The sequence below is a fragment of the Mycothermus thermophilus genome (assembly GCF_041956435.1).
Source record: "Mycothermus thermophilus strain CBS 625.91 unplaced genomic scaffold VTJ04scaffold_4, whole genome shotgun sequence".
In the NCBI taxonomy this organism is placed as follows: domain Eukaryota; kingdom Fungi; phylum Ascomycota; class Sordariomycetes; order Sordariales; family Chaetomiaceae; genus Mycothermus; species Mycothermus thermophilus.
In genome coordinates, this window is record NW_027191430.1 from 2,802,712 (window position 1) to 2,824,925 (window position 22,214).

Sequence of the window (22,214 nt, forward strand, 5' to 3'; positions counted from 1 at the left end):
CCAGAGCATTGGGCGGCGTTTGGGGGATGGGTTGCCTCCGGTTTGACTACTGAGGAATGATAACGACATGTTAAAGTGTATGTCTCAATTTATCGAGCGTTCACCGGTCTATTGATCACTGCATATGTATGGTGTGTGACAGACATGGCCGCATCAGAAACGGATGGTTCTTTTAACTATCACAATGTCATGATACACGATGGACACAATGAGGTGTCATGGCCCACATCATTACCCCGCGGATCTCAGTCTAAGAGTCTCCATTCACTTTCAATTATCCGGAGACGTAGTTCATTCAGCCTTTACTCATACTTGTATCCTGAACACTCCAGGCTCGGGTCTTCTGTTGTTACACATCGCTTCAGCGTTCCAAACTGTGGATATCCGGCCGGGGATGGCGTATTTCGACGACTTCTCCAGTCTGGCCGTGGCCTTGGTTCTCACGCTGGCAACATGGAAGGTTGCGTACGAGGCATTCTTCTCTCCTCTCTCATCTATCCCCAACGCCCACTGGTCTGCTCCGTTGTCGAGACTATGGATTCTCTTTATTCGATTTTCTCGCCAGGAAAATAGGACCCTCCATGCAGCCCACCGTCGACTCGGGCCCATTCTGCGGGTCGGCCCGCGAGAGCTGAGCATCAACGACTTTGATTCCGTCCGCACCGTCTACCAAGGCGGGTTTGATAAGACGGTGTGGTACTCGGTCTTTGACAACTATGGGTAGGTCTCCGCGGTTGAACAGGAACAGTGGTCCCGTACCTAGCCAGCAAAAAACAATATCTCTTTGTACTCACATACTCTGTCTGCCTTGAGAGCCCCATGCATGTTCTCAACCCGGCCCATGGTTGAGCACTCACTCAGGAAGCGGCTCATATCCAACGTGTATTCCAAATCATACATCCACGCGAGTACAGCTGCGGCCGCCCAGGCGCGGGATATCTTGTTCAACCGGATGCTGCCGATCCTGGAGGACTCTATCTCGGGGCCCCGAAGCCTCGGCGTCATCGACATCTACTCCACCTTCATGGCGACCACCATGGACTTCATCGCATGCTACATCTTCGGCCTCCGCAACGGCACGGATTTCCTGCGCGAAAAGGCCTACCGCGAGCATTTCCTCGAACTGTACAAAGCCCGCAACGACTACGGCATCTATGATCAGGAGCTCCCCTGGCTGACCAAGCTCTGCCGGCGTCTGGGGATACCATTCTGTCCCAAATGGGTGGACGGTGCCAACAAAGAGCTGGGCGAATGGTGTCTCCGGCTCTGCAACCGACTCTGGGACGACGCCCCGGCAGCAACAACCAAAGATAACGACGACGACGACACATCACCATTACCACCATCATCATCCCCGTCCAATCCCGCCGACCAGCCGGTCGTCTGGACCGCCCTCGTCTCCGGTCTGCGCAAGGAAGAAGCCAAAAACGGACGCTCCTCCCTCCTCTTCCCCACCGCCCTGTCCAACTTCCACCTCTCCGTCGCGTCCGAGCTCTTCGACCATGTTCTCGCCGGCCAAGAGACCGCGGGCGTCACGCTAAGCTACCTCGCCTGGCGCCTCTCCCAACGCCCCGACCTCCAGCGCCAGCTGCGCGAGGAACTTCTCACCCTCTCGCCCAACCTGCGCTTTCTTGCCAACGAAAGCAGGGCATCACCACCCCCTGAACTGCCCGATCCAAAACACCTCGACCACCCCCCCCTCCTCCATGCCGTGATCATGGAAACCCTGCGCCTGCACGCTCCCCTCCCCGGCGCCGAGCCGCGGCAGACCCCCCCTCAAGGCTGTCGGATCGGTCCCTACCATGTACCCGGCGGTGTGCGTGTCGCAGCTATGCCGTACATGCTGCATCGGGACGAGACGGTCTTTCCGGAGCCGGAGAAATGGGATCACACGCGCTGGCTGCCTTCCGTTGGTGCGACGGAAGAAGAGAGGAAGCAGCAGAACAGGCAATTTTGGGCGTTCAGCTCGGGCGGGAGGATGTGTATTGGTTCGAATTTTGCTATGCATGGTGAGTTTGTTGTTGTTGGTTCACTGATGAAAGCAGGACAGGGAGACATGGCTGATAATTATGGTGTTGCAGAGATGAAGCTGATCATAGCTGCCATCTACTCAAATTACACGACGCATATTGTTGATGATGCCGGTATGGAAAACCAGTCGGACGGTTACGCTGGTCGACCTGAGCATGAGCGGCTATTTCTGCGTCTCGAGAGGGTGTAGATCGAGAGAATCGTCGAGCACTTGGGAGGGAGACATGAATGTCACATTTCCAAGTCACAATCATGAAGAGGCACGGTCCAGAGCATTACTACAATACAATCATCTGATTGCAATCTACCAAGCTAATAAGACACTTGACAAGTCCCGGTGACCCGTCACATTCACATCCCCATTCCTCCTCCATCGATGCCTCCAAATGAACAAGCGCATTAACTATTGCCTTTCTCAATCCATCCAAGCCACTCGTACAGAACAACCTACACCACACATATTATTTCTTCTTGTTTTTCTTCCCACGCTGTCCAGCGTCCTGTCTTCATTCACAACGGTCCCATCCGAGATAGATCATCCCCATTCAACGAACCATCTCCAACGCCTGCGCCCTCTGATACTTCCCCCTAACATCGCCCGGCAAGAGCTGGAACAGCCTAGGATCCCCGCCCCTCTTCCGGATCAGTTCCTCCGCCATATCCGCGACGGCGGCCTCCATCCTCAAATCACCGTGAGCCTCGGCCCGCAACGCCACCAGCCCGTCGATGAGCTGATTCTCCAGCCTCTGGTCCACCACGTTCTGCCCGACACCAACAACTTTCTGCTTCTTCTGAGACAGGGACTGGGCCTGGATAAGCTGTGCCCTCGCCAGCGGGTAGAGCAGGTACACTGCCGCCGCGCGATCCCAGTCCTGCAGTTTATCCTTGACCTTGTACAGCAGCTCGGCGAACTTGAACAGCTTGCCAAAGTCGCGCGCGATGACCAACTCCGGCCCGACGCGACGGACAAAGGCCGCGTTGGCTTCTGGGTAGTTGCCTGCCCAGACGAGCGCGAGGAACTCGTTGCGCGAATCCCCGCGGGAGCGGTAGTGAAGGGCCTTGGCCTCCCAGATCCAAGCGTCAGGGACGCCGAATCGGCGGAGCGAGGCAAAAGCCGAAGTCTTGTTGTTGTCACCGCGCGGAGGGGACCCGATGCGGTGAGCATGGCGACCGAGGTGATCGCGCACCGCCTTCTCCCGAGATGCTGGGTCAGAAAGCTGGAGAAGGACAAACGTCGCCGGGACCCAGTGAGATTGGGCGGTCAGAGCTGCAGCGAAGGCCAATGAAGCCCGGTCCAGTTTTTCTGCGGCATCCTGACCAAATGAGACCTTGCCCGTCGCGTAGATGGCGCGGGTCATGAGCCAGCCCAGGCGAGTGTCAGACCAATCGAACTCCTGACTGCCAAAGGCCTTGAGGAGCGACCACAACGCGTCGTCGGGCTCGGGCTCGCGATCTTGCTCAATGTCCTCCTGGAACGAGCGCACGGCCTTGGCCACGTCTGGGACAGCACCATTGTAGAAGAGGCGGAGACCGAAGGACTGCATCCAGTCAAGGCCGAAGCGCTGCGAGATTGTGAAGGACTCGACCCGGTTCTCAACAGGGACGTCCTTGATGCCAGCGCAAACACAAGCATTGCCGGCGAGGAGTTCGTAAATGGCGCGGATAGGTTCCGAAATATCCGAGAGGACGTTCGACTCGCGCCAATCTTTCAGCTGTGCCTTGATGTCGTTGTTTTGAGTGCCAATGGTAGAGACGAGCGTGGCCAAGCGGAAGTCGCCCACCGCGAGGAGGTGGGCGCAAGCGTCGGCAACCCTGTTGCCCGCCAAACAAATGATAGCCTTCTCCTCCAATCCGGCCGCCTGAGCGAGGGCGCGATCCGTAGCCTCTGACACAAGCTGCTTCCAGAAAGCCGGGAGGCCAGCGCCGTTGTCGTCAAAGAGAAGAGACGCAAGCTCCCACGCAGGATCTCCCTGAGCCAGATCGCGGAACTCGGGTGCCGCAGCCGGCTGTCCATCGTCCTTGCCAGCCATGCTGTCGATGTACTGTTGCAACCGAGCCAGCGTCTGGGGGGACGTGGCCGACTCATCACCGGCGACGAGGGCCTCGTCGACAGGTTGCAGGCTGGGCTCATTGTGCTGGGTCGTCACCAAAAGCTCGTTGGGACCCCAGTTGGTCCTGGGCACCGAAGGGCCCTCCTCCGTATCAACCTTGGGGCGTTGCTGGTAAGGCCACTAGAATAGAAAACCACAATCTTTAGTCTGTATTCATCGATAATAGGTACACACACTCAAGACAATATTAAAACACCAAACACCTGCCAACACAGAAAAAATGGACAAGGGGAGAGCGGGAAGAAGCTAGGCGGCAAGCGGGGTAGCACCAACCTTGACGAAACCCTTGGCCGGCGACGCCTGCACCGGCTGGGCCGGGCCCTTCGCCTGCTCGAAAAGCGACTTCATCAAATCAATGCTCGTGGCGAACCCAGGCCCGTCGTTCGCCGCCGTCACGTTCTTCTCCTGGGGACCCGGGCTGCCCCTGTCCTTCATATCCCATACCGCTCCCGATTCGTTAAGGGCGCGCAGGGTCGCTCGATCCACGGTGCGCGGCGCCCGCACGCTCGCCTGAAGAATCTGCGTCCAGTCGTCACCGCCCGCCACCTCGATCCTCGCCGGGGCCGTCGATTTCTTGAAGGCGCGCAGACGAGCCCTCATGATGCCAGCAGGGACCTGCGCTTCGTTGTTGTCGGCATAGCGCGAGGCAAAGTGATCGTCGTCGTAGTCCTGATCGCCGTCCACAGATCCCTGCTGGGATGACGCCTCATAGCGTTCGAGCTGGTACTCATCGTGTCCGTCAGTCATGCTTTCATCTTCGGGCCATTCCCGCGATGGCAAGGGATCATCGGCCTCCCGGGGCTGCTCAGGAGACTGCGTACCCTGGCGAGGAGCGGAAGCAGCGAGGTCGTCATCCGACATCGCTTCGTCATCGAAGGCACCAGGCACGGCGCGGCGGGAGCGCCTAAACTCAAAGGTATCGTCGGGGTTGGAAGGCGAAGTGGAGTCCTTAGCAGCCGCAACGCTCGCGGCAACAGGGCGGGGCTCGAGCTCCGCTTCGGTCTCGTCGTCGAAATCGTCGTCATCATCGTCACCTAGGCCGTACGTAGTAAAGTGTTCAACCGAGAAGGTCCAAACACCCGTCTCCTTATCGTAGCTTTCAAATTTGGTGTCAGGAATGGCGGTCTTGAGACGCTCAATGTGGCGCTCAAGACGGCGGCCCGTGGTAGCCAGACCGCCGCGCGGGTAGGAGTGCTCGAGCGAGATGACAGCAGGGACGTTGAGACCCTTGCCGACCGGGGGCTTCTTAGCCGCAACCGGGTAGACAGTGGCAGAGCGAGGGACCAGGACGACGATGCCGTCACAGATCTCGTCGAGGTTGATGTTGCTCAGGTCAACCGGGACCTTGAACGTGACGCTGCCGACATTCTCACGGCCGACTGTGAAGTCAACGACCTTCTGACGCTGCATGCGGTTCATGTTGCGGATCTCCTCGGCCGGCGGCGACATCCAGTACGCGCCCGGAACAATGTTGGAGCCAGGCTTCGTCTCGGGCTGAGGCGTGGTGGAAGGCTCCTCATGCACAACTGCGAGCTCCTTGCCCTTGACCTGCTCCATCTCGGGCGTGGCGCTGGCCGGAGACGGCTTGGAACCATTGACGCCATTGCTGGTGCCAGAGCTGGCAGGACGAGTGACCGGTTTGGCCTCCTCGTTGCTCGTGCCGATCTCCACAGGCGACTGGCGGTTCTCGGGGGTCTCAACGTTGCTGGTGTCGAAGCTGACGCGCTTGGACAGCTTGCGCGAGCTCGAAGCATCCTCAATCGGTTGGGGAGTTGACGGCTGCTGCTTCTCCTTGTTGGGAGACGAAGTAAACAAATCACTCCGCATCTCCCGGTTGATGACGAGCTTCTTGTGGCTCGGAGCACCACCGAGGAGACGCATGCTCGAGCTGGCCGAGAAAGCGCCGGGTTGCAGGATGCTATCCTCAACATTCATGCTACGGCGCAGATTGCTGGCCGAGACACTCTTACTAAGACTGCCACGGATGCCACCGGCCAGAAGGCTCTGCCCAAATCCGCCAGGGGTGCTCGACACGCTTGACGGAGTCGCCGGCGATCCGTAGGCACTATACGAAAAGCCGTAAGCCCTCTTCTGTGGCGTGGCGATGCGCGAGGCGTTCGCAGGACTAAGCTTGTACATGGGCAGGATAGAGCGACTCTTGACCTTGTTCGCCTTCCCATTGAGAGGCGTGGCCAGGGGTCCTGGGTTGCGAATCTGGTCGTCGGGAATGTTCGACAGCAGGTTGGCCCCGTAAGCCGAAGTGTCGAGGATGCTGGCGTTGAGGGTCTGAGGCTGCTGTTGTTGCTGCGAGGCGCCAAGCAGCGAGTTACCCAGAAGGCTGCCCTGCTGGGGCTGTTGTTGCTGAGTGGTGCTGGCGCCAAACAGCCCACCGCTCGGTTGTTGGGTGCTCTGCGTACCAAAGAGGCCGCCGCCAGTGGTCGTAGAGCTGCCAAAGAGGGAAGGCTTAGCCTGCTGGTTCTGGTTGAGCCCACCAAAGAGACCACCAGTCTGTGCAGGTTGCTGAGTCTGGGTGTTGCCCGAAAGACCACCAAAAAGGCCGCCGCCAGTCGTACCGGTCTGGGTAGTCGTCGAGTTTCCAAACAGACCACCGCCGGTGGTAGCAGGCTTGTTTGCGCCAAAGAGTCCACCCCCAGTTTGCTGATTTGTCGTGGTGGAGCCGAAGCCGGTGGTGGTGCCAGTGTTGGTGCCACCGCCGAAGAGACCGCCGGTCGTGCCAGTGCCTGTGGTCGAGCTGCCGAACAGGCCACCAGGCTTCTGCTGCTGGTTACCAAACAAACCGCCTCCGGTAGTCTGGTTCTGGGTGCCAAAGCCGCTTCCAAAACCGGTGCCCGTGTTCTGTTGCTGGTTTTGCTGGCCAAACAGGCCGCCGCCGGTCGTGGTCGTACCCGTGTTGCTGCCGAACAGGCCACCGCCAGTATTCGTAGTCGTGCCGCTACCGAAGCCGGAAGTCGTTGAGGTGCCGAACCCGGTGCCAGTAGTGGTCGTGCCGGTGTTGCCAAATGAGAAACCGCCAGGCTTGTTGGCAGTGTTCGTGCTACCGAAAAGGCCACCGCCAGTGTTGGTGTTGGAGCCGAAGCCGCTTGTCGTGGTGTTGGTAGTAGACCCAAACCCGCCACCACTGCCGAAAAGGCCACCGGATTGAGCGGGCTGGGTAGTAGTGGTGGTCGAGCCAAACAGACCACCACCAGTCGCAGGCTTCTGGCCAAACAGGCCACCGCCCGAGCCAAACCCAGTGCTGGTGTTCGTCGTCGAACCGAAGCCAGTCGTCGTGTTATTTTGAGTGCTGCCGAACAAGCCGCCACCAGAGCCAAACCCGGTGCTCGTGTTGGTGGTACCAAAGCCGGTCGTTCCACCGAAACCAGAACCACCGAACGCACCAGTGCCACCAGTGCCGCCCATCTTCCGCCCTTGCAGGTAATCAACAAGCCTCAGCTCATCGGCAGACCATTTCTTGTAGGCGTCCATAAACAGGATATTCTGGAACGAGTTGCTCTGGCTCGGATTGTTCACCTCCTTCTCGACCGTTGGCGAGAACGCCACAACGGCCGTACCGGGCGGGTCGCCGACATTGGTGCCGATGCCGGGGTTGTTCGTGGCGCCAAATCCCGTGGAGGTTGTGTTGCTGCTGCTTCCGAACAGGCCGCCGCCGCTACCAAACGTCGACGTGCCAGAACCGAAGCCGGTGGTGGCAGGCTTGTTGCCGCCAAAGAGAGATGTGCTACCACCGCCAAAAGGCGTGCTGGTGGAAGTGCTTCCGAAGCCACCGCTGCCGAAACCTGTGCTAGGGCCGGCAGTCGTGGTGGATCCGCCGAACAGGCCGGTGCCGGAGCTCGTGCTGGGGGTGCCAAAGGTGGTCTTCGCGCCGAAACCGCCGCTGCCAAAGCCGCCGGTGTTCGAGGAACCGAAGCCGCCGCCGCCGCTACCGAAAATTCCGGTGCCGGTGCTGCCTGTATTCGTCGACCCGAACCCTGATGTTCCTGACCCGAAACCTGTTACAGTGAGTGGTCAGTTGCTGTTTGTCAAATAGCGGGATGGAAATTATCGACGCGCATCGTCGCAAAGAGTGAGAAGAGCGAAATTCCAATCGAAAATCGCGACGGAACCGCTGGGGAAAGGCGACGGGAGGCGAATTGCGCGTGGCGCGATGGACGTACCTGTACTTGTGTTCGTATTGCTTCCAAAACCACCAAAGGTGGAGGTATTATTATTTTGGCCGAAGCCACCGCTGCCGAAGCCGAATGACATGGCGGGCGATTATGTCGATGATAGTAAGTCGCGTAGCGACGAGGAATTCGATGTAGTTGTCAAGATTTGGGGGAAAGGCGCGAGGCACCGTTGTGCCCGACGCGTGGAAAATCGAGGCGCGGTGGGAATCCCAGATGGGAGGAAAGAGGGCAAAAACACAAAGAGTCGGATGGGGAAAAAGCTCGATGGGAATCCGCCGCACAAACCAAAGAGGTAAATATGAAATTATGAGTTGCGCTGGCTGCCCTACGAGCGCGTTGTGTTGGCCTCGATCGAAGGGGAAAAAAAGACGATGAGGTGCGCGATCAGGGCGATGAGGTTGGAAGGAGAAGAAGCTCGCGCGAAACTTTGCGAGTCTGGCCGGGCTTCTTCCCTTTCTGGGACTACCCCCAAGCTGGGAAACCTTACGTTGTGGTCCGAGCTTTCTCTGGGCTTCAGCCAATCAGCTCGCGCAGAGCGCCTGGCTTTACAGGGGGGTTGGGCAAAGCTGCGCGTGGTCTGTCCCGCGAGAAAGCGGTGGCCGGGAAAGACAGCTTACAAGAGCGCACGGACCAAGTCACCCAAAGCAAGGTTCACATTCAACTGGCGGGCTGTCACTGGAAGCACAGGGGACACAGCAACACAAGGGACATCCACACAGTTCGCAGGTGGGAGGTGAGTGAGGTTGAATTAGAGTTGGCTTGAACTTGGCCTCTCGATCAGAGAAACGACGGGTATTTATCATCATCAGACCGGACGAGTCCTCTTTGGTCACGTGGTCTCCCTGTTGCTGCCTGAAGCCGATTGAGCTCCCCCATTGGCTGTGTTCCAACCGCTGACAAATGCGGCATGTCTGCCTTGCGAACATGCCCACAGCTGCGCGATGAAGTCGGAACAGGAGTGGATGGTCAAGCACAGATGTTTCGGGAGCACTTTGCAGGAGGAACTCGATAGGCCATCAGAACCCAGAAATTGAGCAATTTTCACTGTTCCTTGTGGTCATCTCGATGAGTCGCGAAAAAACTTTGCTTGCTGTGCTTGACGTTGACCGCTGTCAAGTGCCCATCGCTTGTCCAGAAATCAGAATCCAGAAAATCAAGGTCTCAAAGTCTTACGAACCGGCATGATAGTACAACACAAAACTTGCCTCTTTTACTCTACATTTTCAGCCACACGTAACTCTAGGTGTGATCCAGGATGTTTGCAAGAACAAGCGAAAGCCAAACGGTGGGGTTTAACAACTATAATACGTATTCCAGAGGGAGGGACGGAGAAGTGAAGAAAAGCGTCTTAGGTCAGAGAAAGGGAAAGTAAAAGGGTAAAGTAAGGTAAAGCCAAATCAAATACTCGAAGTAGAAGTCGGAAGCGAGTAGGTTGAGTCCAAATCCTCCACAACACCAAGGCAAATCAACATCAAAGGTTCAAACGCAAGAAAACCACCGGCACGATCGAACCTCTTGCTGCGATGGCGTGGGCAAGCCAGACTCCCACAGCTCCTCTAGCTCCTCTGTGCCATGACTCCCACTCAAGTTGCCTGCCATCGCACCAATGGAAACCAACCAACCAGTGAACCAGTCTATTCCTCCACGCTGTGTCCCGTTCGCTAAAGTCCCTTCCACAAAAGCCCAACATCCACCCCTGACTTACTTTTCCGCTCAGAATTGAATCAGATCCCCTTGGTTGCTCTGCTGCTGGCCACCTCCACCACCCCTCGAGAACGGATTGTTGGTCGAACCAACACCCGCTGGGCCCGTAGCAGCAGGAACCTGTGACTGACTGTACGAAACCGCCGGCATGCCTGTCATCTGCGGCTTGAGGAAGGGGTTGTTGCCGGTGGCCTCGGCGGTAAGTCGACCAAGACCAGCGCCAGCGCTGTTGACGAACACGCCCGGTGCGGTGTGCTGCGCAGGAATGCGCAACTGGCCGGTGTTGCCAAAGGTATCCAGGCCCTCGCCGTTGGCGAGCAGGGCATTGAGCTTGGCCTCGTGCTCTGTCATCTCCCTTTGTGGCTTTTGCTGCTGCTGTTGTTGTTGCTGCTGCTGCTGCTGCTGTTGCTGCTGCTGAGTCTGGTAAAGAGATGGCTGGGATGCGAACGACGAAAGGGTTCTCGTTTCGGGCAGGGAGCTGAGGGTCGAGCTCTTGAAGCCTGTCGACGTTGACGGGCGCTGGGCGAAGGGGTTGTTCGAACCGGTAGGAGTGGGCTTGAGGGACTGCGTGGTGTTGTGGCTGGCCCAAGGGTTGTTGCTCCCTGGTTGAAGACCCGTGGTATCCTGCTGCATTGTTACCTGCGGCTGGAGGAATTGTGATTGCAGGGCCTGCTGTTGGAATTGCTGCTGTTGCTGCTGGAAGTATGGGTTGTATCCTGTCACTTGAGGCTGGAAAGTCGCCTGTGGGATTAATTGCTGCTGCTGGCCAAACGCATCGAACGCCGTCTGCTGGCCGAATCCGTTCGGGTATCCATTTAGCCCAGTCGGCTGGGTCTGGAACCCCGTGTATCCATAGCCGGTGGGCTGCACCTGCATCTGACTTGGGTCGATGGGATTAGCGAAGAAATCGACGGCACTTCCTTGCTGGTAGCCCTGGTTGAATCCGGTATACTGGGGCTGGGTAATCTGGGTCGTCTGGGTCGGCGTGTCGTCGAAGAGGGATGTCGCATTGCTCTCCTCGAGCTCCCGACGGCGGCGCTCCTCTTCTTCCTTGCTGAGCTTGATTGCCTTGGCCAGGTCGTCATCCTCTTCGGCAGCCTGGCGACTTTCCCGCTTCTTCCTGTCTTCCTCCTCTTGCACTTTGCTGGCTTCGATGGCCAGCCGATACTCTAGATCCTCGTCATCATTGTTATTCCGCTGCGGCCGCTGTCGTGGGGGCTCGTGGCGTTGGGTCTGGTTGTGCTGAGGAGCATATTCCTCGAGGCCATGAACACGCGACTTCCAAGATCTCCTATCAGCCCGCTCTGCGCGAAGCCTCTCCTCGTCAAGGATAAGGGCGGTAAGCTCTTTGGCGGCAACACGGACTGTCATCGTTTCTCAATTAGCTCCTCATCCACCCATGACTCCTTTGTTATTGATGTTGCGTACCGTTTTGACCGACGTCCCGGCCATCCTCATCGATGTACTGAAACTCGCGCAGGGTCTTAATGATAAAGATGTTGTGCTTGGCCCATGTCACGACCAGCTCCGAGCCCTCGTGCAGACAGTAGTCGGTGACCTTGAGCGCCTTTAGGACATGCCTCCAGTTCTTGCCCTTGTCATTGAGCCGCTTGTCGAGCATATCCATGATCTCGTAGAAGTCGGTCGAGCTGCAGAGGAGCCGGCGCGGTTAGCGGCCGTAGCACCGGTGAATGTTCGGAGCCCCTTTCTTGATGTCACTTACGAGTTGTATGTGAGCGCAGCGATCTCGCTCATCTGCGTCCCCGTCGGACCCCATGGATCATTGCTTGTCGCTGTACAATCCTCGCGTCAGAAAACGTATTCCAAATCGTATGACTAGCAGACTAAACCCACCTTCGCGCACTTTGATCTGCACGCTCGAATACCCCTTTGCGACATTCTTGACGCTCCGAACGACCTTCGACATTGTGACGGTGGTAAGAAGTTGGCGATAGGGGGCTGGTTTGGCGGTGTGGGGGTCGGGTGAGATGTAAAAGGCGAGGCGACAGATCTCTCGGTCGCTGGGCGGAGATGATGGAGGAGGAGGTACGTGTCGCGGGACAGTCAGTCGGCGGACGGAGGACCGTACCGCTGGAGCTTGGCGGCTTCCAGGCTCAACGCGCTACTCTGCGGAAATGTCGCAGTCGGCAGAGAAATTTGGCTCTTTGCTAGGGTGGCGATAGCGCTGCAGGGAGGCGATTTCGCAAACAACGAGGTGCGGGAAGGGTCTGTGTACCAGAGTGCTTCTTCGACCTTTGAATGCTGTCGGATGAAGGTTCGAGGGATGTCGAAGGCGTTGGAGTAACAGGTGAAGAGGAGGAGGGGGCAAGCTTGGCTGCCGCTCGCATGCGCCGAGATCTCGGCGCAGCAGTTCCCCTTGGGATTACGTGGATTGGGACGCAGCGAAAGAATGGTTACCGTAACGAATACACTGTGGAAACACACGTGAGAAAATGAGACGAGAGACAGGCGAGAGAAAACAGGAGGTGAAACTGCTGATTGGGGCTGTGTAACAATGCCAGACGCCGAGCACCGCGCACAAGGCAGGGCATTAAAGGGGATGGGAGTCTTGTGGACCAGGCTTGCCCGGGTGGTGATATGAATCCAAGTCCTGAAGACCCGAGAACGAAGAAAGAAAGTTGCAGAAAACTGCCTCGCAGAGCCAAAGTTGGAAATGGTCAATCTCAGCGCCAAGCCTTCCAGAACGCAGGGACAGTCTTAAAGCTTTGTTGACACTGTCACAAATCTGGGTTCCTGGGCATTGGCTCTGGGCGGTTGCCGACCTGGGAAACATTCCTTGTGACGTCAGGCCCACGGTGGTCCCAAACCTCGAAACCCATCGACGTGAACACAGGGCTGACGAAGAGGGACTGGAGGGGAAGAGAATGGAGTTGCTCATGGCTATCTTGGGACTGATCACAATACACAGTAAATGCTACTACTACATACAGCCTTTATATTCACCAAATGGAACTTTGAACCCCTAAAGACAAGGAGACTCTCGCGATGGAGGCCACAGAAAAAGAACATGGATTTGTATGATCTTGAAGGACTCTTCAGTATTCAAGGCTTGAATTCAGTTGAATGTACTATAGCAATGTTGATTCTGATGCCACAGGAATGTCCTGGACCGAGATTTTTTTTTAAAAAAAAAAAAAGAAAAGAAAAAAAAACGAAAAAATAAGAAAAACGAAAAAAGAAAGGAAGAAAGAAAGAGAAGAGAAGAAAAGAACGAAAATGGAGGAAAGGAAAAAGGAGGAGGAGGAAGAGAGTGAGATCAAGAAAAGAGAATAAAAGAAAAGAAAGGAAACGAAGAAAAGGAAGAGAGAGAGGAAAAAAGAAGAAGGCAAAAAGAATGAAAATTGACAGAAACAAAGAAAGAAAAAAAGGCAATACGACAGGCCGGCTAGAACAATTGTCATATCCAGTAAGTAGCACTCAATCCACGTGTAAAAACGGCATATTCAAGCACTCTTCCATCCCACCCCTTATTTCTTCTTCTTGATCATAGGTCCCTGGCCCGGGAGATACGGCAGCCCTGTCGCAGTGTTAGCCCGGATTCAACATAAACAAGGAGTAAAACAAGGAGGGGACACGTTCATCCTTCTGTTTCCTCCCCCACAAAATCTTCAACCTTGCATTTATTCGCTTCCGACATTGGCTGCTTCTTCAGCGAGCCGCACCCATCATAGAAGCACTCGGACGTGTCCATGGCGCGCTGCAGGGCATCGCCCTTCCAGCCGAACAGGTAATCGGCGTGGGTGCCGTAGCCGTGGCCGCCTTGATACCCGGGCACCTCCCAGCTCCAGACAAACGGGTTGGGCGCGCCCTCGGGCCACATCTTGTTGAACTCGCGCGTGTCCCAGACCGTTTCGAAGGCCACCTGCGGCACGCGCACCGGGTGCGAGGGAGGGCAGGGTGGCGCGTTGACGAAGCCCTCGGACACGACCGTGTTGTACATGTGGGATTGGTGGTCGGGGGAGTCGAGGTTTTTGCCGTCCCAGCAGCTGGCAAAGGGGCGAGAGTCATCATCTATTAGGTACAGGCGCTCTGGAACGGGGGAGTCTAGGACGGATAGAGGAGCTTACGCTGGGAAGTGGTGCGTCGTGAAGATGCCACCGGGACACGGCTTTTGGGGCATCTCTCTGGTAATGGGCCCACGACTTCTCTCTGTCATACACTGGTAGCTCAGGCCCGCGTGTACGTGCTTATCTGAGCCGGGATCTCCAACTACCATACGAAAGCCCTAGCATCCGGTATCAATATTTCGGGTCGCTAAGAGAAAGTAAACAGGACGAGGTGGGTGAGGGCCGCAACTGGGGTCCTCTCGGAGACTCTGTTACCACCCCTGAACAACCCTAAGTCACTCACCGGCGGGAAAGCCTTGATAGGCTGACGTGCGAGGTTATCCCTCATCAAATCAAACTGAGTATAGTACACCGTTATCCCGCCCACGGCGCCGTCAGAGTCATGCAGCAGCGGCTCGACAGGCCTAGGTGGCACCCGGTGGTACGTCCCGTTGACCGGATGGCGGAAGTATAGCTTCAAAAGGTCTTAGCAGCTAGTTCAATCCTTCTTGGGGAAGAAGGAAAAGAAGCAAATACCACGGCGGTCCAATAATTGGAGAAATTTTCTGCCATCTGGCAGGTGGTGCAGGTTGCGCGCTCGCCGACGTCGCCCTCCATGGTGGCGTTGAAGGCATTGCCGCCCACGATGTGGTGGACATGGGCCGAAGGGTTCGCGCCGGGCTGGCCGGCCGGGTCAAGGCGCTGGAAGGTCAGGGTTGAGCAGGGGAAGCGCAGGCCGGCATGGACGGGGTGGATGGTGAGAGCTGCGAGGAGCAGCGAGGACGTTGGCGGGGTCTTCATCTTGCAAGAGAGGCGGCGGTTGAGTCGGCGGTGACGGCGATGGTGTTGACGATGTTTGGTAAGAAGATCTCGAGCTACTAGGACACTCAGAGATTGAAGCTGGTGGGAGTCCTTCCTTCAGACCTCCTGGCCCGTTTCCCATCAACTTCCTTTTACATCCCCTCTGCTTCCCTCTCCTCCACCCCTCTCCCAGCCCAATTCCAGCTTCAGGTTGAGTACTTGACTCGTCATACCTAATATCAACGCCGCATCCCGACAGGGAAGCAATTCTCAACAAGACGAATCACATCACGGTCGCACCGCCCCAGTCATTACCCGGTGAATATCGAGGTCGATATGCCCGTGGATGACCCTGCCGCCTGGCCTGCCGGATATGGGGGCCGTTCCATCTATAAGCCGCAGATACAATTCGCCCGGGCGACTGCGGGGTTTGAGCCGGCAGATATCCTGCAGCCCTGAATGGAACATCCAAACCTATATGCCTTAATCCATGCAAATAAAGTCAGAACTTTAATACTTTAACACAATGTCACCGGTCGTTGTGGCGGAGGCCAACACAACCGTCCTCGGTTGCCTTGCCGGCGCGAGTTTGAGAGGATTGAACCAACATACCGCTCGGATGTTTGCCGATTCGTGGGCATGTGGGTTTGCGAAACCACCACTCTCTTATTGTGTTGACCTCCAGGCGGGACGAGGGGGAGGAATATTGGCTTCTCGGGAATTTGGTCGGAAACTTGTTTGGGAACGCTTAATTGTTGTGGACAACACCCTGCGCAAGAATTAACATGTGTATTGGATATCTTGCCGTCATACAGGAGGTCCGGACACAACCCAACAGACATCGAACCGCCCTCCAGGCTTCCACTTGACCGGGCCATTGCTGAGGGAGAGGACAATCAAGGGGGATATGTTGATAGGCAAAGACAGAACCTTTCGCGAATTCGAAACAAACCATGGTATACAGTAAAGGACTACCGACTAAGCCTTTTCACAAAACCAACGCCCGACTACCCTGAGGCATAACGCCGCCCATGGTATCCCGTTCCCAGCCTTATCCCGTCCCCGTTTCCCAAACCCACTCAAACACCGCCCATCTCAACATCACCCTCGGTCTTTTCCTGGGCCCCATTCCCTCCAACCTGACCCACAACAGCAGGCGACTGCACCTGCACTGTATCTTGCACCTCGGCCGCCTTCTTCTTTGCCTCCGCCTCCGCCGCCAACCTAGCTCTTTCTGCGATCCAAGCAGGCGGGAAGCCCGGTCCGCTGTCCGCATTCCCGTAGTCGCTCTTCTTTGCGCCCTTGGGCCAACGACCAGGCCCACGGCCCGTGCCGCCCGGTTTGCGCTTGTTGGTGCTGGAGCCAGCAGCCCTGGGCCTGGACGCGGTCGAACGGCGACCGGTGCCGGTGCGCCGGGTCCGCGGGCGGGAGGAGGCCGTGGCGCTGGTGGAGCGGACGGGTGGTGGCCTGGGGAGCAGGTTGTTGCGCCCAGGCCCGCCGCGCCGACCATTAATCGGCGGGACGACCTCGAAGCGAGTGGGCGGAATGCCTTTGTACTGATCCATCCAACTGGTGGGGGTGGTATGCTTTTCTGCTGCGAGCTCCGAGAGGGGTTGATCCGCAGCATTACCGGCGGCATTCGCGAGGAGTCCGCTCGGTTTGCTGTCGCCATTGACCAGGTCACCTGGGGCAGGCTCAAGCGGAGGTGCAGGCGGCGATGGTGGAATGTCGTCTTCGCCGGTCTCGGTTAGCTCGGCCGGTGCTGTCGGCTCCTCCGGATCCTCCGCCGCCCCGACCGTGTCAGCAGGGGCGGTGGGTTCCTGGACGACGGGCTTTGTCTCTTCGACATTGTTCTCTGGCTGGTTTCCAACGCTTTCTCCATTGACGATCGGCGGATCTGGAGGAATTATGGGCTTTGACTCCTCTTCCTCCTCTCGAGGCGCGATGGCGGTCAGCGCGGGGCCAAGCTCAAAGTTCGTGGAGTTGCTCCTGCCCATAACGTAGGGTGTCCAGGTCAAAGCCTTAGGATTGAGTTGGACATAGCCCTTCGCCTCCCACTTTGCCACATACTCTCTGCAGTATTGCAGGTCGACGCGGAACGCGTACAACTGCGTCTGCGGATCTCGGACCAGGCACCGGAGGCCCTCCAAGGCGGATATCACATCGTCAGGCGTGAGGCCCGTGTCGTCCGAGATCTGCCTGATGCTCAGACCGACCTTTCCAGACTGGTCCTCGGAGAAATGTTCCAGGAGATAGCGACACATGACCAGCCGCCAGTAGTTCCGGTACGAAACTAAGCCCATATCAGAGAGCGGCTTCTCAGGGGACCCCGACTTCTTTTCCATCCTAGTAAGAAGGTAAGAGAAGTCGATCAGGAGGTTGCCGTAGCCCTTTCGTTGATGGATGGGGAGGGTCAGGATGCAAGAGACGTTGTTCTGGCTGCTCGCGCGCTTCTCCTTGGAGAAGTACCCAACAAAATGATAGCCCAACTCATCGTATTCGCAGAGCACATAGAAAAGGAAAGGCTCGACGTCGTAATAGAGCGTCTTTGAGCCAAGGAAAAGCTTGGCGAGGAGGCAGAGGTTCTGGCAGTAAACGGGGTTTTTGCGACCGTCGACCTCGAACACCGACACGGAACCGTCTCGGTAGATTTCGTCGCCAGGCGGGTGCTTCGCCGGGCATTTGAGTTTGTGACGCCAAGCCACATAGTCCGAGTTCATGTACTTCAGACAGAACTCACAGATGTAGAGGACGCGGTTCCGGCTGTACTCTTCGGGATATGGTGCAGCGTACCAGGTATCAATCTCCCAGCCGCCGAATTCGATGCACTCAATCTGGCTTGCGGGACCTGCTGCTTTCTTCGACTTTTTCGGAGGAGCCTCGACCTCGGCCTGCATCTTAAGCAGCCTTTGCCTCCATTCCTCCTCCGCTTTTTGCTTGGCCTCATCGAATCGACGACGGTCCTCGTTGGTTGGCATCGTTTTGGAAGTATCGGCCTCAGCTTCTGTGAGAATGCCGCCGTATGGTTTGCCTTTGAGCTCGTCCGTCTCTTTATCGTAGAATGAGTAGAATGGCTGGGTGTAGGCGCTGGGTGTGAAAGGCGTTTGGATGGCTGAGAGGGGTAATGGAGCGGGGCGCTCAACCCTCGAGGTTCGCCATGCAGTACGCCCTCCACGCCTCTTTGGTCCTTTCGGTCTCCTCGACAGGATCTGGCGAAGCTCAGACGGGTTGACCTTAAACTTTACTAGAATACTGTTTCGCGTCCTCTTGACGATTGATGCCGGCTGGCCTGACACTTTGAGCCGCAACGACCTAGAGACAAGTCGAGATGAGCCTTCCCGACGACCTTCCGTATCGTCATTGCTTTGCTCGTCGCCCGTTCCTCTACGCCGCTTGCGGAGAGCCATGATGGTATCGTCGCCTTCGATGGAGGATGTCTTGCGCTTCCGAAGCACACGGGAGCCATCTGTGTGGTCTTCATCGTTGAACACAGAATGAGTATCTGGCTTGGTGGCAGCTTTCTGCGACGAGACGGTGGCAAGCCGCTGGGACGACTCGCCCTGCTCGTCGGCCGGCTCGTTGGCCATGTGCACATCGTCCGGGTCCGCTGGAGCATCAGCCTCCGAGTCAGAATCCTCTTCGTCGCACTTCGGGCACCTCCACGTATCAGGATTGTCATCGCTCTTCAAGGCGTCGTTCTCTCGGGCGCATTGCTGATGGGCTGTGTCACCAAATTAGCTAACGAAACTGACACAAGCTGAGGTCGATGTTAGACTCACCATTGTCCTGACACTTGACGCATGCCAAGTATGCTTCAAACTCTTCAGCGGGGTCGTGCTCTTCATCTTGTTTACAGAAGATGCAAAGGCCACTGGTATTCTCGTCTTCATCCTCATCATCGTCCGCCTCATCATTGTCGCCGCCCTCCCATTCCCCATCCCCGTCTGAATCACCATCGCTAGCGCTGGCCAGACTGGCAGACTCTTCGCTGCTGTCGTCCTCATCGTCTGTCTCCCCTGGCCGTATCTTGACGGCGCCAACACCTTCGTCCTCTTCGTCATCCTCAGCATGGCCATTTGTCCTGCTTGTAGACCTTCGTGTCCGGCGAGAGGGTCGGGTGATTAGCTCGTCATCGTCATCCCCGTCGGCGTCCTCGTCAAAGGCGTCGTCGCCGTCATCTTCGTCGTCGGAGCCGCTGCTCTCGCTGACGTCATCCTCCTCGCCTTCGGCGTCTTCATCCTCGTCTTCTCCATCATCATCCTCTTCCTCATGATCTCCCTCTTCATCTTCCTCCTCTTCCTCTTCATTCTCCATTTCCTCGTCCTCCCCGTCGTCTTTCGCGTCTAACCGGACATCGATATGGCTTTGGGACGCGAGAGCGCTGTCGTCTCCCATGTCAATATCACCCTCCGCATCTTCCTCTCCGATCAACTGGGCCTCTTCCCGCTCAGACTGCATGGCGCTCTGCTGAAGCTCCTCCTCCATGAGTTGCGCGTCCGCCATCTTGGTATTTGCGGTCCCCAGGTCGGCGTCCAGGCGTTAATGACCAGGAGGCAGCGCCAGCCACGCGAGGTTGGATGGGCGCGCGCCTCAGGATCAAGCGTCGCGGCGGTGGATGCCGCGCATGTCAAAGAAGCGAGGGTTTCCGAGTAATGCGGGCGCGGCTCATGCCGCAGGCATGAAGAGCGACGAGTTGCGATGCGGGGAGAGTTGAGCGCAACGGCGTAATGGCAGGGAGAAGTGTGGGTTCGAGTGGAGAGAAGCAGACAGGATGCGCGTCGCGCCGTGCAGAGTGCGAAAACACGGGAATCGAGCAAACGAGTGCAGCATCCGATAGTCCAGTGGGAGCTACACGTCGATAAGTTTGAGCTTGCGCGTCAAGGGGACTCGAATCGTGGAGAAATGTTGGGATTCCGAGAAGGAGGAAGATGCTGATCGTCCCGTCTCGAAGTCGCCGATTCGCGACTGGCGCTGTCGCTGCTGGAATGACGCCTCCCAGGGATGCGTGGCTTAGTCATCCGATAGCCCCACAGTGTTTGGGAACACTGGTCTTGGCACCGACCGGAAGCCCAGTTCCTTTGCATGCCTGAGGCATCAACAAACACGCAACGGGACTGCTGATCTCCAGTCTCCGACGAGCTCTACGACCTCGGACTCAACAAGCCACAGGACCGCATTCGCAGCGAAACAACAAGCAGAGGCCTCGGTACGCTAACAATGCTATCTCTTTGCTCTAACCGGGAGTGAATAATGGAGCTAACTCGCAAATTACAGGCCGACAGGATCGCCACAATGCCGGTTCCTTTCGAGACGCTCATTCCATATGGCATCCTCATTGCCGTATGCCCCCGGCTTCCAATACAGTTCTCTGCCTCGTCACTGGACCGAACCGACTGACGGACTCGATTTTAGATGTTTGGCGTGACGGGCGCCGGCCTGAACAAGATCAAGAACATGCAAAACGGTGGCAAGAGGCACAGGTGGTCGCTTGATCAGTGGGATAAGGTAGGTTGCTGCCCTTCTAATTCGCAGTCGGGCGACGGATGGCTAACAACTCGATAGCAAAGTACGATTTCATTAGATACATAAGGATCTTGGGTTGTATGCTGACAGTCCTGCGCAGTGATGGATCGCGACAGGAGGCTCACAGGCAACCTGCGCGGTCAAACAGACAATCCGATAGCCCCGCCTGGCTTCGAGCTAAACAACCCTTGGAGGGTGCGTGCTACGTCATTGATGCGATTCCATGTCTGGATGCTGACTTTCTCAGGTCGAGAAGCGGTTTTCATAGAGCTGGGAGATCAGCAAGACCATAGCCCCGGAAGGGCGAGAGATTATCAGAACGGACGGCAGGCGCATGCGGGGGGAGCCGCACCCCTGGATTTAGTCTCGCCCAATCGCAAAGTACAAAGTCTATATTTGTATCTTGGCCCGGTTCTTGTTCAAACCCTCGAGAAGCATGCAGGCCTGACATATATCCTGGCTGGACATGTACCCGCACCGCTTGCAGTTACCCAGGACTTGTCGAGGCGCTCCTTTGCCCGTATTGGTGGTCCTTATTGGCAATGCTCGCTGCTTCTCACTCGAGACGACTTTGGTGACGTCAATCTCCAGCTCCTCGTGCGTCTCGTTGTCCCTCAGCTGCTTGTCCATGGTCGCCATTTCACCCCCAGGGGTCCGTCCATTCTGCGAACCGCATCCACCGATGTCCTCATCGGCAAGCCCAACGACGCCTTGCTGTCCAGAGCAGGCGCATGAGGACGGATCCTCCCCCGGTACCAGCCGGGCAATGTCCTCCCCACTCCTCACGATGTCGAGAATGGCCGTAGGCCGCACCCTCTCGAGTTGCTTGACGAGTGCCCGCGCACTCCCCCGGAAAGCCTCCGGACTGTATATGCATTCGGTGCTGAAATAATCGAGCTTCTTGTGGTGGGCATAGAGCACAATTTCCTTTTCGTAGGAGTACTTGAGCGGTTTGCTCCTCTTGACTTCGGAGCGACTGTCTCCAGTCACGATGCTTGTGCTTCTCGAGAGTCGCGCCATGTCTCCGCGGAGCAGGTTCATGAGGACTGTCTCTGCGACGTCATCGGCGTTGTGGCCCGTTACGACATGTTTGATGCCTAGCATCTTAGCCCCGCGGTCAAGCGCTTGCCGCCTGAACACCCCGCAATATGTGCAGTTGCCCTTCTTGCCGATAGTCTCGACGACCTGATCCATGGTCCAGCCATAAAGTTCGTCGTAGCCCACGATCTTCAGTGGCATGTCGTACTGAACCGCGTTCCGCTTGACAGTCTCAAGAGAGTCATCTCGGTATCCTTTGATACCCTCATCGATACTGAGAAGCACCAGCTCCAGGCCGTAGTTGTGCCTCTCGTTGAGGGTCTTGAGGACCGATGCCAATACGGTCGAGTCCTTGCCACCCGAGGCTCCTATTGCTACCTTCTCGCCGGGGTAGAAAAGGTTGGATGAAGTGATGGTGTGGTGGACTTCATCTTCAAAGACGGCGATGAAGCAGGCCTTGCAGAGCTTGGCGTGGTTCTTGGGTCGTTTGATGACGGCGCGCTCCGTCTTGCAGTTGACGCAGAGAACGCGGGACATGGCTGTGAGGGCGGTTGATCAGGATCTTTGAAGAATATTGTGCTATTGCATTTTTCGACAGTTTGATAGAGTTCTAGAGTGATGATGAACCCCTCCGTTAACTCTTATTGCGACTGCGCCAAGAAACCGCCGCTGGTCTTGGAGCCGACCAAGGTCTGGCTTATCGATAAGTAAAACAAGATGACCCACATGTACTGCCCCACCAAGCCCTCTGC

The 22,214-nt window shown here is 56.9% G+C and overlaps 8 protein-coding genes across 8 annotated transcripts; 2 read left to right on the forward strand and 6 right to left on the reverse strand.

Moving 5' to 3' along the window:
- Positions 1 to 394: 394 nt before the first annotated feature.
- VTJ04DRAFT_6740 (uncharacterized protein) lies at positions 395 to 2,565 on the forward strand (the record flags this gene model as incomplete). Its single annotated transcript, XM_069364993.1, has 4 exons — positions 395 to 720; positions 814 to 2,009; positions 2,082 to 2,217; positions 2,427 to 2,565. 4 exons carry the CDS (start codon positions 395 to 397, stop codon positions 2,563 to 2,565), a joined length of 1,797 nt encoding a protein of 598 aa, XP_069218764.1.
- Positions 2,566 to 2,576: 11 nt separating this feature from the next.
- On the reverse strand, positions 2,577 to 8,408 carry VTJ04DRAFT_6741 (uncharacterized protein; the record flags this gene model as incomplete). Its single annotated transcript, XM_069364994.1, has 3 exons — positions 2,577 to 4,262; positions 4,416 to 8,152; positions 8,318 to 8,408. 3 exons carry the CDS (start codon positions 8,406 to 8,408, stop codon positions 2,577 to 2,579), a joined length of 5,514 nt encoding a protein of 1,837 aa, XP_069218765.1.
- Positions 8,409 to 9,800: 1,392 nt separating this feature from the next.
- VTJ04DRAFT_6742 (uncharacterized protein) lies at positions 9,801 to 10,019 on the reverse strand (the record flags this gene model as incomplete). The annotated part of the gene is made up of 1 exon (XM_069364995.1): positions 9,801 to 10,019. The coding sequence occupies one exon, from the start codon at positions 10,017 to 10,019 to the stop codon at positions 9,801 to 9,803; it is 219 nt and encodes a 72-aa protein (XP_069218766.1).
- Positions 10,020 to 10,042: 23 nt separating this feature from the next.
- Positions 10,043 to 11,960, reverse strand: VTJ04DRAFT_6743 (uncharacterized protein; the record flags this gene model as incomplete). The annotated part of the gene is made up of 4 exons (XM_069364996.1): positions 10,043 to 11,397; positions 11,462 to 11,682; positions 11,757 to 11,826; positions 11,888 to 11,960. The coding sequence occupies 4 exons, from the start codon at positions 11,958 to 11,960 to the stop codon at positions 10,043 to 10,045; spliced, it is 1,719 nt and encodes a 572-aa protein (XP_069218767.1).
- Positions 11,961 to 12,097: 137 nt separating this feature from the next.
- VTJ04DRAFT_6744 (uncharacterized protein) lies at positions 12,098 to 14,901 on the reverse strand (the record flags this gene model as incomplete). The annotated part of the gene is made up of 5 exons (XM_069364997.1): positions 12,098 to 12,464; positions 13,690 to 14,040; positions 14,122 to 14,162; positions 14,405 to 14,575; positions 14,638 to 14,901. The coding sequence occupies 5 exons, from the start codon at positions 14,899 to 14,901 to the stop codon at positions 12,098 to 12,100; spliced, it is 1,194 nt and encodes a 397-aa protein (XP_069218768.1).
- A 1,079-nt stretch (positions 14,902 to 15,980) lies between these two features.
- Positions 15,981 to 19,404, reverse strand: VTJ04DRAFT_6745 (uncharacterized protein; the record flags this gene model as incomplete). The annotated part of the gene is made up of 2 exons (XM_069364998.1): positions 15,981 to 18,622; positions 18,681 to 19,404. 2 exons carry the CDS (start codon positions 19,402 to 19,404, stop codon positions 15,981 to 15,983), a joined length of 3,366 nt encoding a protein of 1,121 aa, XP_069218769.1.
- A 789-nt stretch (positions 19,405 to 20,193) lies between these two features.
- On the forward strand, positions 20,194 to 20,490 carry VTJ04DRAFT_6746 (uncharacterized protein; the record flags this gene model as incomplete). The annotated part of the gene is made up of 3 exons (XM_069364999.1): positions 20,194 to 20,241; positions 20,314 to 20,406; positions 20,464 to 20,490. 3 exons carry the CDS (start codon positions 20,194 to 20,196, stop codon positions 20,488 to 20,490), a joined length of 168 nt encoding a protein of 55 aa, XP_069218770.1.
- Positions 20,491 to 20,814: 324 nt separating this feature from the next.
- VTJ04DRAFT_6747 (uncharacterized protein) lies at positions 20,815 to 21,999 on the reverse strand (the record flags this gene model as incomplete). Its single annotated transcript, XM_069365000.1, has 1 exon — positions 20,815 to 21,999. One exon carries the CDS (start codon positions 21,997 to 21,999, stop codon positions 20,815 to 20,817), a length of 1,185 nt encoding a protein of 394 aa, XP_069218771.1.
- Between the last annotated feature and the right edge of the window lie 215 nt (positions 22,000 to 22,214).